Raw genomic sequence first — 16,585 nt, 5'->3', positions numbered from 1 at the left:
TAAAAAAAAAGCGAAAAGAGTTGTGATGACCTTCGTCCAACCCCGAAACCGTCCACAACACTCCCTGAAGGTGAAGTTTTGCAACTGACCGAATGGGGGTCGTCCTACGTTCAGGGTGTTTTTCTTTTACACTCTCTCATTCCCTCACTCTCTCGCTCTGTTCGAGGATCGTTATGAGTCGTAACTCGTGGCTTCCCCTGTTTGATTCATTCGCCATCAAGCGGTGAACACAATCAACCACCCCCCCCCCCTCCCCCCTGGTCACACGTGAATGTGAATTCGCTGACCCTCTCACTTGGCTATCGGGGGTGGTCGGTCGGGTCCTTTGTAATATCGACAGGTGAATCAATTATTGATGTTATGCGGGCCATCATTTGTTTAGCTTGTTCGATGAAGTTTGCGGCTTTCGCGCCTTCTTTTTTTTGTGCTCCCCTTCCCCGTTTGTACCAACCTCAAATGCTAATGTCCTCCATGGACTGCGCTCATGATCCTGTTCGGAAAGTTTCAAGGCCAACAGGAGTCAATTACCGATGGGCGAGTTGGATGGATGGTTGGACCGAGCATAAATCGTTAAATATTCATTCGAGTTGTGAGTAGGTTCCATGGGCGCATTTCTTGCTGGGTATTGTTTTCCCGCAAACATGAATGTTGAGCAATTCGTGTTGAAAGTACTTTCGGCAACGCGTTGGCAGCATTAATTGCCCGTTGGAAACTATTTTGGGCGTCATTTTGAATTATGAATTTTATTCCTGCGAATCCGCTTTCTCCTGCTTGCTCTGTGCATCTCTGTGTAGGGTCTCTGTAAAGCGTCGAGTACTACATCATCTCCAATCGAGCGCTCGGATTGAAATTATATTGTGTAACGTAATTGCGATGTAAGGGTACGTGGGTAAAAATAAACACCGATTCCGTGTGTACATGATGAACTGCTGCCTTGGCTGCTAGACATCTATTACACTGCTTCTCGATGCTCCCTGTATCCTTCCAAGAAAAGCTGCTTTTGCACAAGCAACCGCACAAACACACACGGTACGTACGCTGGTTCGATCGAACCAACCGGCCAACTTTTCGAGGGCAACTAGCAAGAACTTTTCCCTTGGCCAACCGTACACAAGCAAAACCAGCCGTGGTGTCGGGGGGTAATTATGCCACCGGTCCTAACTGGTCCTAACCGCCACTGCTCGACCAAGTGAGGTCTTTGCCACTACTCGCTGCGTATGTGAGTGTGTGTGTGCGCGGGAGGAGGACTACTTCACTGCTGTAGCTCCGGAGAGACCTTTAGCCTAATTTTGGCACTGAAGCATAATCAAACCCCTTCCTCTCGGTCCCCGTGGCTCAAAACAACGGTGACCCAACTCCAGCGCTTTTGAAATGGTCGAACGTCGGAAGGTTAGCCATTTATACCTTTTTTCACCTTTTCTTTGTGGCTTTTAATTGCTACGAGGAAGGGAAAAGGAGCAGCAGGAGGGTTAGGTTCTGTATCGATCCAACGCACACACCACCAGGCGGCCCCGCCAGTCAGATTTTGCGCCGTGCGGAATGGAGCGGCGGGGCTGTGATGTTGTTTCCTCTGCTTCAAAGTTTCTAAACATTTGCTTAAACATGCAGGAAATGCGTTTGCGTGTGTGTGTCTTTTTATGCGTTTCATGTAAAGCTATTTTGTTATCATTTTCCACTCAAAACCATTGTCCTTGCGATGGGAATCATTGACCGTTTCGTCAGTTGTTTGTTTCTATTTCAGGAATAATTTAACTATTTTTTTGTTATTACTTATATCCTCTCGCCTTCTCTCTTTTCTTTCGTCTTCCCGCCTACCATCGCCCTTAGACACACGCTGGCACAGCAGAAAACGGACGATGAGCCGCTGTGGCTGCACCACGACAGCAACCACAATGTGATTGAGGTGGTGGTTAACAAGCAGGTGGCTCCGTCGTCTGCCCGGGGGCTGCTCCTGAACGGACGGCTGAGTGGGCCGCGGACACCGCCGCACCGGAAGTCCTTCGGGCTGCGACACCACCGGGAACACCAGCACGGCTCGCTGACCGGGCGTAGCAGCAGCGTGGAGAGTGGTGGTGGTGGTGTAGGTACACACGATTGGCTGGCGGCGGCCGGGACGACGGGCATGCTGACGGCAACCGGGTCCGATCCGAATCTGGCCGCGCTGAAGCACCGCAACCTGGGCGGACGCTGCAGCAGCCCGCTGTGCAATGGGGGCGTTGGGCTGGGCCGCGCGATGGCCAACGGAACCGGAGGTAGTTTGCGATCAATCCACAATAATTCTCTCAGTTGCAGCAGCTCTAGCAGCGTCAACGGGGTGCCCCTTGCCAATGGCGGTGTTGTTGTCGGTGGTGGAGTTGGTGTTGGTGGTTGTGGTCATCAGCAGCAGCAGCAGCAGCAGCAGCAGCAGCAGCACTATCCGGTCGTTCCCTCCTACCGGGACGGCGACTACTCCATGCGCAAGACGACACTGCTGCGGCGCATGTGGAGCCGCGAGCTGCGGCGGTACGAGCGGTCCGGTAGCTGGTCGCCCCCGTTGCGCCGGGCACCGCGCCGCATCTACAGCGTGGAAAGCATCGTCGCCTCGGTCGAAGGCCGGGCGTCGCGTGCGGACGATGCCGAGAGCGTGGCGAGCCGCCGGCCGGGCAGCAGCAGCGACGGTAGTGGTCGTTGCGCTACCACGGCAACGACGATGACGGCCGGCACGACCGACACGACGACGACGACGACCGGTACGACCTCGTGCCGGGAGTGCGCCAAGCTCGAGGCTCAGTACAGCGGTGACTTCGGTACGGGCAGGAAGTTGCTCTCGCGCGCGCGTTCCCGCGATATCGAGTGCTGCTCTTCGGGTGACGTTTCCGACGGTGGCCCGGAGTGCCCTGTCCCCGTGTCTAACGCAGCGCCCACCGAACCGGTCGATGACCGGCGGCAGCAGCCGCGCCGACGACGACGCATGTGTTCCTCGCAGACGGCCGACCTTGGCGAATCGGAGCCGATCATACTGGCAGCCGCTGGTGGTGCAGTGTCGGCCACCACAACAGTTCACAACGGTCCGCACGGCGACCAACAGCAGCACGGTGCCACCGGGGAGGAGGAGGAGGACGAGGACGAGTACGCTTCGCACAGCAGTTCCGTGTCGTCGATAGCGTCCCAGTCGTACCGTGTGCCGTCCGCGAGCCGCCGTCCGGACCACGAGCTGAGCGAGTTCCTGCAGCAGGAACGGTTGGCCGCGGCCGATGGCGATGGGGCTGATCGTGCGGCTGGCCGGGAAGTTGCTGCTGTCCGCGCTGGTAGTGCTGGTGCTGGCGATCATCCTCGAGAACGTGCTCCGGCTGCTGATGGCACTGCAGGAACAGCAACTGCAGCAGCAGCAGGAGCAGCAAACGCAACCGAACCAGCCGAAAGAGGAGTAAGTGAGCAGCAAGATAACGCTCTTAGTGCCGCCACCCTTTCGGAAGACTCCAGTGAATCGAGTGACGAAGAGGGCGACGGTAGTGATACCGGTGGCGCAGGGGACAATCGAACGCCGCACGCCGGCGGCAGTGGTGTGGACGAGGCGGAGCAGACCCGGCTGGACGAGTACATCTCCGGGCTGCTGCTGGACAATCTGAACAATATAGCCGACGCGAAGGAGCTGGTGCTGGCGACGGACGCGCGCGACGGTGAAACCATTCTCGGCGTGTACAGCGAGCGCCGGGCGCAGCTAGCCGAACACGGCAAACCGACCGAGGCGGATCGGCAGAACAATAACAACCAGACGGTGGCGAACGGCGGCGTGCCGGAACACGCCGGCGGCGGTACGATGAAGCAGAAGCTGACGGAAAAGTATATCGGCGATGGGGGCGGTGTGGTGTGCAATTCGCCTCCGCAACCGGACAAACGGAAACCGTCGCCCAAACCCGGCGACGAGGACGGTGCCGAGTGTGATAAAGAAAATGAGGAAGATGTCGCGAATAACAATGGCAATGGTAAGGGCAATAGCAATAACAATGCCACCGGCGAGCAGCGCAATCACCGGCGACAGAAGCAGCGGTCGAAGGGCGGGTTCTTTCTACGCTCCGGCAGCAGATCGCCCCGGCCAGCGGCCGAACCGGCCCTCGGCGGTGGGGCGGCCGAGATTGACCTGAACGGCAAGTACTACTTCCCGGCGTACGGGCTGGAGACGGATCCGTCCGACAACACGGACATTGCGTCGGAACCGGAGGGGCTGGTGCTCGGCAAGATCGGCACCGGCTCGACGTACGATCGTGGTTCGGCCGTAGTGCCACGCTTTTCCGCCATGCCGCGGACGGAATCGATGGAAGTGCAACCCTCGTCGACCAATTCGGCCGAGGACGATGTCGACGGTGCTGTACGGGGTGGCAGACGGAAAGTGCGGGCGGATGACGATGATGAGGACGACGATGAGGACGATGAGGTGGACGATTCGGACGCCAGCAGCCTGGTGGACAGTTTGGATGGATTCGGCCCGCCGCAGATGGTGGAAATGGTGCCGCCGCGAAGCCGCAAACCACGGCCACCGGTGAAGGCAGCGGGCGGCGGCGAGGTGGGCGAATCGACCACCAGCTCGACCGACCGGTCGCCGCGCCACGAGAAGGGCGAAGCGTTCTTCGTGCCGATCCATGCCGAGCGGGCGGCCGCCTTCAAGCTCGACGAGCGGGTCGTGGTGGCCGACACGATGCCGCTGCGCATCAAGGAGCGGCTGAACAACCGGCGCCGGCTGATGAAGTGGAAGCAGGAGCAGGAGAATCTCAAGAAGCAGCGCAAGATGATGCGGCTGATCGAGCAGAAGCGGTTCTACGGCGAGCCGGCGATACAGGTGATCAGCACGATCGATAAGGCGATCAGCCGCAAGGAGTTCATCCCGCCTGGCGCCCGGAAGAGCGTGTTCGGTGGGGCCGGCGTGACCACGCCGATCGTGCGCGACACCTCCACCCCGTCCGGGCCGACCCCGTTCCGGGCGATGAAGCCGAAGAAGCGGGCGGGTGGACCGGCCGCCACCGGGAGCACCGGGTCGGCGCTGCGCTCCGAGCTGGGCATGCTCGAGTCGTACAAGATCGATGGCAAGGGCAACATGCAGATACAGACGGCGGCGACGGCGTCGTCAGCCGGGGGCCGGAAGGGTGCGGTGGCACCAGCCGCCGCTAAGGGTGCGTGGGGCATGGGTACGGAGAGGCGGCAGGCTAGCAAGACGCCCCTTGCACCAACGACGGCGACGACGATGACGGCGACAGCATCGACAACGGTGGGCGGCGGCGGCAGCTCAGCCCGCACGAGCACGGGCGTCCGGACGGGGGGCAGCACGGGCAAGGCGAGCGGGGGCCGTCGCCGGCAGCAGGTGCTGAAGGACGTGCAGCAGATGACGCTGTACCCGCAGGCGGACCTTACGCCCGACATCGAGGGTGGCCCTAGGCGCGTGTACCAGAAGACGGAAATCCAGGAGGGCGACAAGCACATCGAAATCCTCGAGATAGTGGAGTGTGCGGACAGTGCGCCCCGGAACCGGCACGGTGGTGGTGGCAGTCGACCAGCCCGTGTGCACAGTGCCGGACGGCGGGGTAGGGGCGACTCGGGCAACCGCAACCGATCGCGCATTCCCGTGCCGATCTACCGCTTCGGGCAGTACCGGCGCAGCACACAGTCGCGTGATGGCAGCCCCTTGTCCACGGGCAGCAATCCCAAGGTGGACCGCATGATTGCGGACCTCCTGCTCGAGGCACTCACCAACCCGGAGGAGGTGGGCGTGAAGCTAGTCCGGACGCCCGACGCACTGCGGGACGCATCGAGAGCTTCGAGCAAAGCGCGCCCGTCCGGTGCCTCGGCGTCCAAAAAGTCGTCCTCCTCCTCTTCTACAACTGGCCACAGTGCTAACGGCGGAAACAACAACTTGCTAACACCGCGCCGCACCGCCAGCGGCCGCTACACGCAAAAGTTCGAAGTCATCCCGGAGGAACGATCGAGCGTGTCGATCGAATCGTCCACGGAGGAACTCTCGACCGGCGGCAGCAACCGCAAGAAGGGTCCGCATCCTTCGCCGCGTCGCGTCAGCTTCGACGAAAACCATCAGATCTTGAACCGGGACGAGCTGGAGGGGCCAACGCTCGTGGTGCCGCCGGTCCCGTCGCCCAAGCGCTCCAAGTCGCCGGCGAAAAGCCCAACCCGACGGCAACAACCAACGGCGGCAGCAGCAGCAGCGAGTCCGGCGAAGAAGCAAGGCACCGCCACGGTGCTGACCAACACGACCACCAACACCACCGCAACAGCAACCACGACCACCACCAGCCGGGGCAAGGCGGCCATCCAGAGTGACGTGATCGAGGAGAAGGGATGGATCGGGTTCAGTACCCAGCACGAGGACATGGCCACACCGATCCACAACGGACCGGACGATGAAGGTATTTATCGAACCGAGGTGTCCCTTTCCTCGCGGGTGTATATGCCTGTGAGGTGTACCTAAAGCAACTCACTTCCTCAACTGTGTGTGTGTGCATGTGCATGAAGCTGTTTGTTTGTTTGTTTGTTTGTTTGTTGTAGCTTTCTCTTCGAACTCACATGCACATACAACACCCTTTTGCACGATACGCGTTGTATGTCCTTTCAAATGTGAGCCTGGTGCAGATTTTAAATTTTGTTTACCTATTTTTATTTTGCTTATTCCGTTATTAAGGGGATCACAAGCTTGTCGAAAGGCATTTAAGATCGAATTGTATCTAACTTCTGGTTGTAACTCAACTATTACTGTACTAGTGATGGGAAAACGGAATCGGAATCGGCTTCGAAATCAGAATCGGCTTCGAAATCGTAGTCAGTTTCGGCATCTCCATAAGAATAGGCTTTTGGGTCCAATGATGCTACGTATTGATAGCCTCAAAGAATCCAAATTTGCTTGTAAACTGTCCATTCTCATGGAGTTTCGCCGGTCTAATTTCGCTTCTGAAGCTTCTTATTTCAATTCAAGAACTGATTCTCATTCGGGAGTTAATTCCAATTCTGGAGTAAATTCTATTTCCATTCCCGAAGCAAATTGCGATTTTCCAGGTCGTTTCCGATTCCGGAGCTTTTTTCTGATTCCGGGATTGATTCTGGATTCGAAGTCTACCCCGGAATTGGAATCGGTTCCAGCATCGGAATCGGCTCCGGAATCGATTACCGCATCGGAATCGGCACCGGAATTGATTCCAAATACACGGAATCGGAATCGAGCAGGAATCCGATTCGGAACTCCCACCACGAATGGGTACGCACATGCGACTAGAGGGCATCATTAATGGCAGTGATATTTGCAAGATTATTACACCTTCACCCTAGAGTGGTAGGTTATTTTAACAAAGATGAATGAGTTCCATGCCCCTCGAAATCCAACGAATTCAAGAGGGGGTGGGGGGGGGGGGGTTGGAGTTATAATGAAGCAAATTATCGTCTCCATTTTCGTGGAGAAAAGCGACACTAATCTACGATAATACTACGCAGCGAAAGCAGCGAGGATAGCAGCGCGGGGTTAATGTGTAACCCACTTTCTGTGCCGCAACATTTCAACATTTTGTCGCACATTGGTTCGATTTTTTTTTTGACAAATACATATACACATAGAGTTACTTTGTGTCCTTCGCGTCCGAAGCTTAAAATTGGGCGGATTGAGATTTGTTTTCGTTCGCACGCAAACGTTCCATTTGTATCGCGCACAGCACGAGCTTGTCCAGCATTGACCGGAATAGGTGGTACTGGCAGCGTTCAAAGCGTTTCCCCCCTGCCAAAACCGTAGCCGTTTTTTTGTCGTAAAAGAACGTAACCTGCTAAAAGCAATTCACCTACGAATTTCGTCTTGGTAAACTAACAAAGTTGTAGCTAAAGAAAGAAGCTACCGAATAATTGCATTTCGTATTGTTCTTTCCTGAAGTTCTGGTACACGTTCTTGCGCTTTGCGGTAAGATTTCATTGGGTGGAATGGTAGATATCGCCACGTTACATGCGTTTTCCATTCCTTCGTACGCTGCTTGGTGTTGGTTTGTGTCCCAGCATAATTGGGCCACTTGATATCCACAAACCTTGGAAATCCTTGACACAAAATGAGCTTCTCAAAGCGTAGAGCAGAATAGAAAGAGTCGGCGGACGTACGAATCCGACGTAGTTTGATTTGCCTTTTACTCTAAGAGACACACACACACACACTCACTGACTGAGTCTAATCCAGCAACCAGACGACGACTGCGGTCGTACGGCCAGTTCACCGGTCAATTCCCTATTCGTCCCACCGCGAAACGGAAACGGCGATTCGGTGGGGTTTAGCTAGAAACGCTCTGTAGCTCTAAAAACTTACCCTACCACACTGAGAAGTGCTTAGTTGGTTGGTTGGAGGGGTCGTTTGTTGAGTCGTACTTCACCACACAGGTCCGCAAGTTTGGAGCAAAATGTTCTTGGGTAGAAAATCAATGCTAGGGTATGGAGTCAACAGCAACAGCAAACAGAAAATAGGAGACTAATACACTAAAGAAACCATGCACCCCATACGTTTTGTGTTGGTAAGAAACCCCGTTCTCTCATCAGTAAGGACCTCTTCATCGATACATACGCTTATCGAGCCCTTGAGCCTTCTTCCAAGGTCCTTTAGTGCTCAGGAAAAAGAAAAGAGCTTAAGAGTTTTATTTCCATCTCAAAACTTACCAATTCTTCTTCCTTTGGCCTTCTAGAACGTGGGTCAGGTTGTACGGTTTTTTTGTGGAAATACTCAACTGATTTGACTGCCAATTAAAGCGTCGCGTTAGCTCTATTTGTTCAGTTGAGAAAGCTTCTGGACTATGTCCTTCTGGGTATTAGAGTTTCTGTGGACCCCTTCGCAGTACGAACTAATACGATATCTTAGTCTGCAGTAGTAATATCCGGTAGTGTCGTCGCGTTGACCAATTAATTATTCCTGCCTTTTGTAGCAGACGCATTGAGGCTGTCCTTCAACCCCATCAGAACCCGTCAAACTGATTTCCTGTGTTGGTCAAACGTCTCAAAAGTCTTTGTAGGACGAGATAGGTAGTACGCTTCCATGTTAATGACATGCTCAGCAGCTGGAACAAGAGATCGAGGCCATCCCAACGATGACCGGGGTATTTTTGATATCCAAATCTCTTTTTAAACCTCTGCTTAAGAGGGATTATTACATTCCCGAGAGCATCGCTGTGTTGATGATATATTGCATGTTGATACTGGTATTAGTGGTGCTATGTCACTGTGTGCGAGATACAGTTGCAGCCGTGGCAGCCGTTTGTGATCCCCTGAGAAGACGGACGGATTATTTAATTAAATTATTTCCCTTTTTGTCTCCCCGCTCCAACCATTCCGTTCGTGATGTTTATGTTTATTTTCTTTTGTTTTTTAATATAATTTTCTCCCCATTTCACTCCCTTCCCCCCCCCCCCTCATTTTATCCATTCCTCTGCCCGCCCGCAGGACTAACTAGCTACCTTGCACGCATCGCTCAGTACGCCGGCATGCTGCTCTTTCGTTTCTGCTACATTGTAAACGAACTGCTGATCGTGTAGCATGTGAGCGCGAGGAGGAGGAGGGGCAGCAAGTGTAAGCAGATTATTAACCAACCGAAGGGCCATCCAGGTCCCGCAACATTTGCCTCGCACTCGCACAACTACTCTTTTTATCAGCTCTAATCCCACGTGTGAGCACACGGAGGAGGCAGGCTCGAGAGGAGAGGATGAAATTGGAATTGGAACTGTGATTGCGTACCTTATCTCCACTGATGGCTGCTGCTGCTGGTCATCACACTTGTGTGTGTGTTTTTAGCGCAATTAATTGCACTTCCGGTTTCGAAGCTTGCTTCCACCCATCCTCTTCCACCTCCTATATCGCAAATGTAAGCCGTAGGTTAGCACTACTACTACTACCACTACTACTACTACTGCAGTGTTTATGTTTTTTTTACTGGTTTTGCATTTCATTTTCCCCCTTTTTTGTTTTTTTTGTGACCTTTCTTTTGCAGGATTAGTTTGCCGTAGAACGTAGTTGTGGATGAGTTGTTGTTGGCCCTGTTCGCTCTAGAGCATGCGTGTGTGTGTGTATATGTAGAACATAGTGTGCTTTGCTAGCGATTGAGCAATGAATGAGACATGCTCACGTTGTAAATTAGTGGTTAGAAGAGTAGGCCTTTGCTGGTCCGTCGGCAAAGGAACTAGTTTTAGTGATAAACATAACGAGACGCAATGAGACATGTTCGTTGCGAGAATAAACCATGTACAAAAAGCCCTGTTAGCGCTCACAGCATCGTAGAACCACTGTGTCATTTCATTACTACTAAAACCCTCCAACACGGTATGGCAGATCGAAATCGGAATTTAAGTTTTATTGCGTGATTTGTTGTAAAATTGAAGTTAAATTGTCACTGGAAGAATATTATCGCATTCTTGTCACTTTAAGTAAGATTAAAGCATCAAATGAGCCTAATTTACAAGGTTTCGTACAACTTACTGATTGGTTCCCGTAATGTTTGGGTTCTTCTCACGATTTATTCACATAGTTCCCAAAGATTTTTGGATCATTCCTACGATTTATTGGAATTGTCCAAATAATTCCACAAAAATGATCCAAAAATTATGGCCCAAACGCCCAATAAATTGTGGGAACGATCCAAACATATTCGGGAAACATCCAAAATACCTTGGAAAACCTTGTAAACCACAAAAGCCCAATAAACGATTCGATCAGTCGTACGCCGTGCCCCCTCCGTGCTCCAATACTGGATACACAGGTTCCCTACAGGCACCAACGAAAAAAAGCGACTGTGTACATACACACCACACCACCCCTTCACTCGTGTGTCCTCCCCTTCCGTCCGTGTGCATTTCAGACACCACAAGGCTCAGCATCGTGCCCCGTGGCGCACTAGAGCAAACACCTCAATCCCGTAGCCCACCACCACCACCACCACCACCGCACGTCGGTAGAAGCGTAGTCAGGACGATCACCATCGGCAACTGTGTGCCGGACGCGATCGAACACCATCTGCACCATCACCGGGACGCGCGAACACCCGAACCCCCCAAGCACGCCGTTTCTAATGCCTCCACCCCCGGTGATGGTATCGGTGCGCTCGGTGCTGACGCTGCTAATGCTGGTCCCGGTCGTGACGTGGCAACGGATGACGGCATTACCACCGTTGACATTCACCGCGGCACCGCCTGTTGTCCCGACCTTTCCTCGACAGCCGAGTCGTTCGCAACGGACAGTCTCAACACGAAGCTGACGCCCCTGTCGGGACCATCCTTCCCGTCGCTGCCCACCTCGGCGGCAGTGCGATGCTGCGAGACGATCGTCGAAAGCCGACACCGTGGTGTGCCGGAGCATGCTGGCGAGCCAGCAGGGACGGAGATGGGCGATATCGTCACGCACCATCATCATCACGCTCATCATCATCATCCGCTCGAAGGGCGGCTACCGGTGGCGGCACCGCCCGGGCCCTTCCAGCACCAGATAAGGGAGGAAAACGCTTGGCAGGTGTTCCAGACGGGCGACTGCAAGGTGATCCAGTCGAAGATCGAGTACTACGAAACGTCCATCCACCGGACGCCACTGACCGCCGATCTGTTCGCTGCCGAATCGACCGCCCTCTGTCCCCACACGGCGGGCCCGCTCTCGACGGCGGACTCGCTGGAAGGCTCGTGGCACCATCATCGGCAGCGTACCGCAAGCTTCGGCCCGGGCTCGGCAGACACTGCTGCCCCGCCCAAAACGGCCGACACAACGTGCTCCTCCTGCTGCTTCTGCAATCCCGAGCTGCACAATCACACCACCGGCGTAAAGCCGGCTGCCGACGGATGTTTCTACTGTCGCGCAAAGCTAGGACAATCGCCTACCCGTAGCTTCCCGGCGCCACCCACGCCTCCCAACATTCAGACCTCGCCGGTGCCTCCCTCTCCCCAGACGCCGATTGCGGAGCTTACGCCGACGCCCTCCCTGCACGAGATCGCTGTCCCGGTGCGCAAGAGCTCACTGGCCGGCCGGCCACAGCCGGGTCGGGATGGTGGTAAGCCGACCGACGGGAAAGCTGTCGCGGAGCCAAAACAGTCGGCCCGGAAAGGAGACGTTCCGGCCGTTAAAACCAAACAGACGAAAGTGCCGGCGGAAACGGTACCGGAAAGGTCCGGTAAACTGCGCTCCACTGCAAAATCTGCCTCCATCTCAACGACCACGACCACCACCACCGCCACCACTGTGTCCGCGGTGAGCAGGAGCGAGGAGGGACCGCAGAAACCCTTGCCACCGATACCGGGTGCTACAACGACGCCGAAGATGGCACGCAAAAAAGTGACCGAAGCACCGGCGGCGGCTGCTGGCGGTGTGCTGAACCGGCCCAAGTACACGAACCATCTGACCCGGGCCAGCACCGTCGTCCAGTCGGTGCAGAAGGAGGTAAAGAATGAGCTGCGGCCATTGCCAATCCGCGTGCTGCCCAAGACCGCCAAAGAGGTAAGCAATCGGAAGGAGAAGGAGCGACAGATCGGGCTGAGTCTACCGAAAGACTACGACCGCGATAGCGTCCGGGCGCCCCAGATCGCGGTGGCGATGGAGGAGGACGAGTCGGTGGCGGCGGTCGTTGGTTCGGCCGATACGCACGGTTACGATAATGAAACGAGCAGCTCCTCCGACACGTCCGATGGCGATTCGTCCATCGACAGCAGCCCGAACGTGAGTCCGTTCAAGCGACCGAACCTGCAGCAGCAGCAGCAGCAGCAGCAGCAACAATCCTTAGAAACGGTCCAACCGCCAACGGCGGCCACCCGATGGAAGACAAACAGTGAGCGAAACCTGTCGCAGCTTGCAATACAGAAGCTGGTCAGCGCTAGCCGGTGGGGCAGCAAGTGGCGAAAGGGAGCTGCCAGAGGTTCGCACCAGCAGCTGGCGGTGGAGGACGACGATGAGCCCATGCCTTCGATGGGCAGTTGCAGCGAGCTGAGCCCGCTCAAGACCGGTACGAGTAATGGGGGACCGGTTGGTTCTACGGCCGGCACGACGACGTCCAACATCATTAGTGGCATCACGCAGACAAGCTCCAACCAAGGTACACCAAGGCTCAAAACCTTCCCACTACTACTACTACTACTACTACCCTCCTTCTTCTACTTCCTCCAACGAGCATATTTAGGCAAACCGACCGGCAGTATCAGCGTATCCTCTGTTCTTCGTGAAGTCCACCAGCTTGCTGCGTTCGCCTTTTTTCACTAATTAAATGTTGCTATCTGTTCATATTAAGCTGTGCTACACCGACATGGTACTAACGACTGCCTTTCTTCTCATTCGCTCTCCACCCACTTCTAGGCTGGACCGTAACGGTGGCTGGCAACTACAATCCCGAGATGGCACCGGACGTCGAGATGCGGCTCAGCTTCCCGAAGGGTGCTGCTACCGGTGCTGCCAGTGGCGGCAAGTCGGCATTAACGAGCTCCAGCGGTGGAAGCTACAGCAATGCGAACGGTGTGGGCCGGCAGATACGGCAGGCACAACAGTACGCGGACGATCATCATCATCAGCTCGACGGTGGCGGGTATCTCGGTACTGCCGCCGGCAGCAGAAGCACCTCGCGAGCTGGCACATTGCCACCGGCCTCATCGCAGACACCGAGCTCCTTAAATCCCAGAAGGAATCTTACACGCTCCGATGGAACAGGTACGGACGGCGTAACGTTTGAGAGTAACTCTTATTAAGGAGGCCTTATCTCTTTGCAGGTGCTGGCACGGGCACGGGCAGCAAGGATTATCGTCTTCCAAATGTTGGCCCAGCGCACAACATTCTGGCAAGACCGACGGCGAGGAAAGCGATCAAGGTACCACCACCAGAACGCACCACAGCGAACGTGACAGTGGGCCCTGCACCGGTGGTGGCAGCGGTACCACAGGCGCGCAAAATGCAGCAAATTCCCCACCACCAACAACGCAGTCGCCATCTTTCGGCCACTTAGTGTGTGTGTGTGTATTTGTGTGTCGTATCGGAAGTAGTGTATCTTTCCTGTTGCCTCCCGTGGAGACGACACTCTTTTCCACATTTCCGGGAACAACCTCAAGATATAGACATAGATAGCTGTTGTTAGCGTGTACCACGTTGTACGTCCCGTATGTACCGATAGCACGTGGCCGTATTGTGCTTTGAAGATTCCTTGCTCCTCCTCTCACACTGTGCTCCACAAGGTTCGATCTAGTGACCGGTCCAGTGAGCACGTGTTGAGCTTTTCCGTTGGTTTCTTTTGTAGTAGAATCACACACACACACGCACGCGACAAGGAAATGCGGCTTCTTGCTGCTTAGAGGCTCCGCTGATGGTTAGGTAAAGAAAAATTGGCCAATTTCCGTCCTTCTTACTAACAGTTGTGTCCTTCCAACTCTGTGTAATAATGTAATGTTTAGTTCTAATCTTCGCTTCGCATTGTTTGTAAGCGTCTGGCTTCTGTGAATGTTTCATGCTTACGGTGCGTTACACACCGTGGTCCTGTGATTTATGTGTATGTGTCTTGTTTGTGTTCCGTTGTGAATAGCTGCGAGCCTGATTCCAAGCCATTTTTTTATTGCGTCGCTAAACTACGCGACTGTAGTCTCTCTCTCTTTCATCACTCATAGATGCTCATTCATTTGGTATGTGGTGTGTGTGTCATGTTCTCTTTACCATTCCATTCCATTTAGCATTCTATGCCGATCGTTGTGTTGATTTGTTGTTTGAAGCCATCTTCTATGTATGATCACCCGAAAACAGTAGTCGTATCGTATTCATGTTGTGTCGTTCGTCTCCATATTGTTGTTATGTAGAATGTCTAAATGTGATATTACCACTGCGCGAAATAATTTCTATCTCAAGGATCGTTCATCATAGAGAAGGGGGGGGGGGGGGGGGGGGAGTTCGACACATCAATGCACTTCCGCTTCATGTAGGCTCATCTTCCGTGAATCTGTAGCACTATCGTTGGTGTACTGCTTTTCGAGGATCCATATTTCGTCGTCATATATTTGTTAGCTTCCTTTACTGCGTCGTGTTGTGAATGCATCTCCACACTAACACATACACACACACACATACAAATATCATCCCGAAGATACTTTGCTCATGTGTCATTTATCTCTTTTACTGTCTTCATCTCCTCGTGCCGTAATTACTACACTGCCACCGCTCGAGGCTACTTTTGTGCGCCTCATCCTTCCCTGTATCTGATTTGATCTCCTTCCCGTTGTCATTCCATACAAACAATTCGCCCGCTTGCGCCCTCACACAGACGGTGGAATGTAGTGTCGTGGCATCGGCAACCCGCACCATCGCTAACAGCTACCATCAGCTGTCCCATCAGCATCAGATGGCCGCCAACAGTAATGGTCCGCAGCAACAGCAGCAGCAGCAGCATCACGCGGCGCGGGCTCCACCGATGGCAGCGGTGCGTGGCGCTGGCGGTCGGTCCCGTCCCGCCAACCAGCAGCCGCTTCCACAGCCTTCCACACAAGTACTCCATCCCGCATTGCAAAATGGGAGCGGTGGAAAGTTCCTCTCATCCTCCTCCCCTTCACTAGTGTCCCAGCAACAGCAACAGCAGCAACATCCATCGCAGCGCTATCACCACAATACCGAACCACCATCATCATACCATCTAGAAGACTACGGGTAATTGCTCCTCACAAAACACGAAGAAGAACAACATCGCATCATCTGCTCTGCCAAAATTATTCCCCTTTTCCACGCTATACACTAGAACCGGTTTGGCAAATCCTTACTTAACGCACGCACACGCACGACTCGTTTTCGGCCATTCTATGCAGAGGCACCACTACTACCAATACTAGCCGGGTTTCTGTTCGCCCCGTTTTGCTTATGAAGTGTGTTTGTGTTCGTTTCTTCTTCCACACAGTAACGGTTACTATGGACAACAGCAGCAGCAGCAACCACATCCGCGCAGGATGTCACTCGATAGTCAGCAGTACCAGCACCACCACCAGCAGCAGCAGCAACACACACAGCACCATCCAGCGGGGTCGCTAATGGCAACCGATTGCCTGTCCGTGATGGGGAATGCGATCGCACCGGAGATCAAACCGCGAGTGCCGACCATGAGCGAGAAGGATCTCACCCGCCGGCACCACGTGTGCTACACCCGCACCCAGCCTTACTTCTCCTAGGGGAAGGGGGGGCACAATAAAAGCCGAAACAGCGTCGTAGTGTGCGCTGCCTTGTAGAGAGGGTACCGATTCACACAGTCGACGACGGCGATGACAATTCTCAGGTCAGAGATGTAAGCACCGATATGGTAGAGACAGTGCAGTGACAGAACGAAGCTCACGCACACACTAGCCAGTGTGTCGAAGATATGGTTTAGTCGGCAATACTTATTTTCGATTAAAACCCGATCAAAACAATCCTTTAACCTACGAGAGCAGCTCCCTTCTATCTCTCTCTCTCGCTCTCATCACCCTCGTGTAAACGTGTAAGAAAAATGTTAGTGCATTTTAGTGAATAAATCTTAACTTTAGAGAGTAATTCTTATCAACAGAAGCTAGGCTGTGTGCTGCATCTTTTGATGTCCGAACGAAAAACGCGATTTAAATTTCTTTCACCGCTCTTC

The 16,585-nt window shown here is 54.1% G+C and overlaps 1 protein-coding gene across 8 annotated transcripts in view; it reads left to right on the top strand.

Moving 5' to 3' along the window:
* LOC120952891 (uncharacterized) overlaps positions 1 to 16,515 on the top strand; it is a 42,895-nt gene extending 26,380 nt beyond the window's left edge. For 4 of the 8 annotated variants that reach the window (XM_049606408.1, XM_040372451.2, XM_040372456.2 and 1 more), the window contains 6 exons: positions 1,828 to 6,392; positions 10,844 to 13,054; positions 13,312 to 13,659; positions 13,719 to 13,816; positions 15,251 to 15,630; positions 15,875 to 16,515. In XM_049606408.1, coding sequence (XP_049462365.1) covers positions 1,828 to 6,392; positions 10,844 to 13,054; positions 13,312 to 13,659; positions 13,719 to 13,816; positions 15,251 to 15,630; positions 15,875 to 16,142 — 7,870 coding nt within the window. In that variant the 3' untranslated portion in view covers positions 16,143 to 16,515. Of the gene's footprint in view, positions 1 to 1,827; positions 6,393 to 10,843; positions 13,055 to 13,311; positions 13,660 to 13,718; positions 14,314 to 15,250; positions 15,631 to 15,874 lie in introns of all 8 variants that reach the window. The other 4 variants (XM_040372453.2, XR_005751328.2, XM_040372457.2 and 1 more) reach the window with 4 other exon arrangements.
* The last annotated feature ends 70 nt before the right edge of the window (positions 16,516 to 16,585 follow it).

The sequence above is a fragment of the Anopheles coluzzii genome, chromosome 2, assembly GCF_943734685.1.
Source record: "Anopheles coluzzii chromosome 2, AcolN3, whole genome shotgun sequence".
Lineage (NCBI taxonomy): Eukaryota > Metazoa > Arthropoda > Insecta > Diptera > Culicidae > Anopheles > Anopheles coluzzii.
The sequence above is the reverse complement of the archived record's forward strand: the minus strand, read 5'-3'. Positions and strand labels throughout refer to the sequence as shown.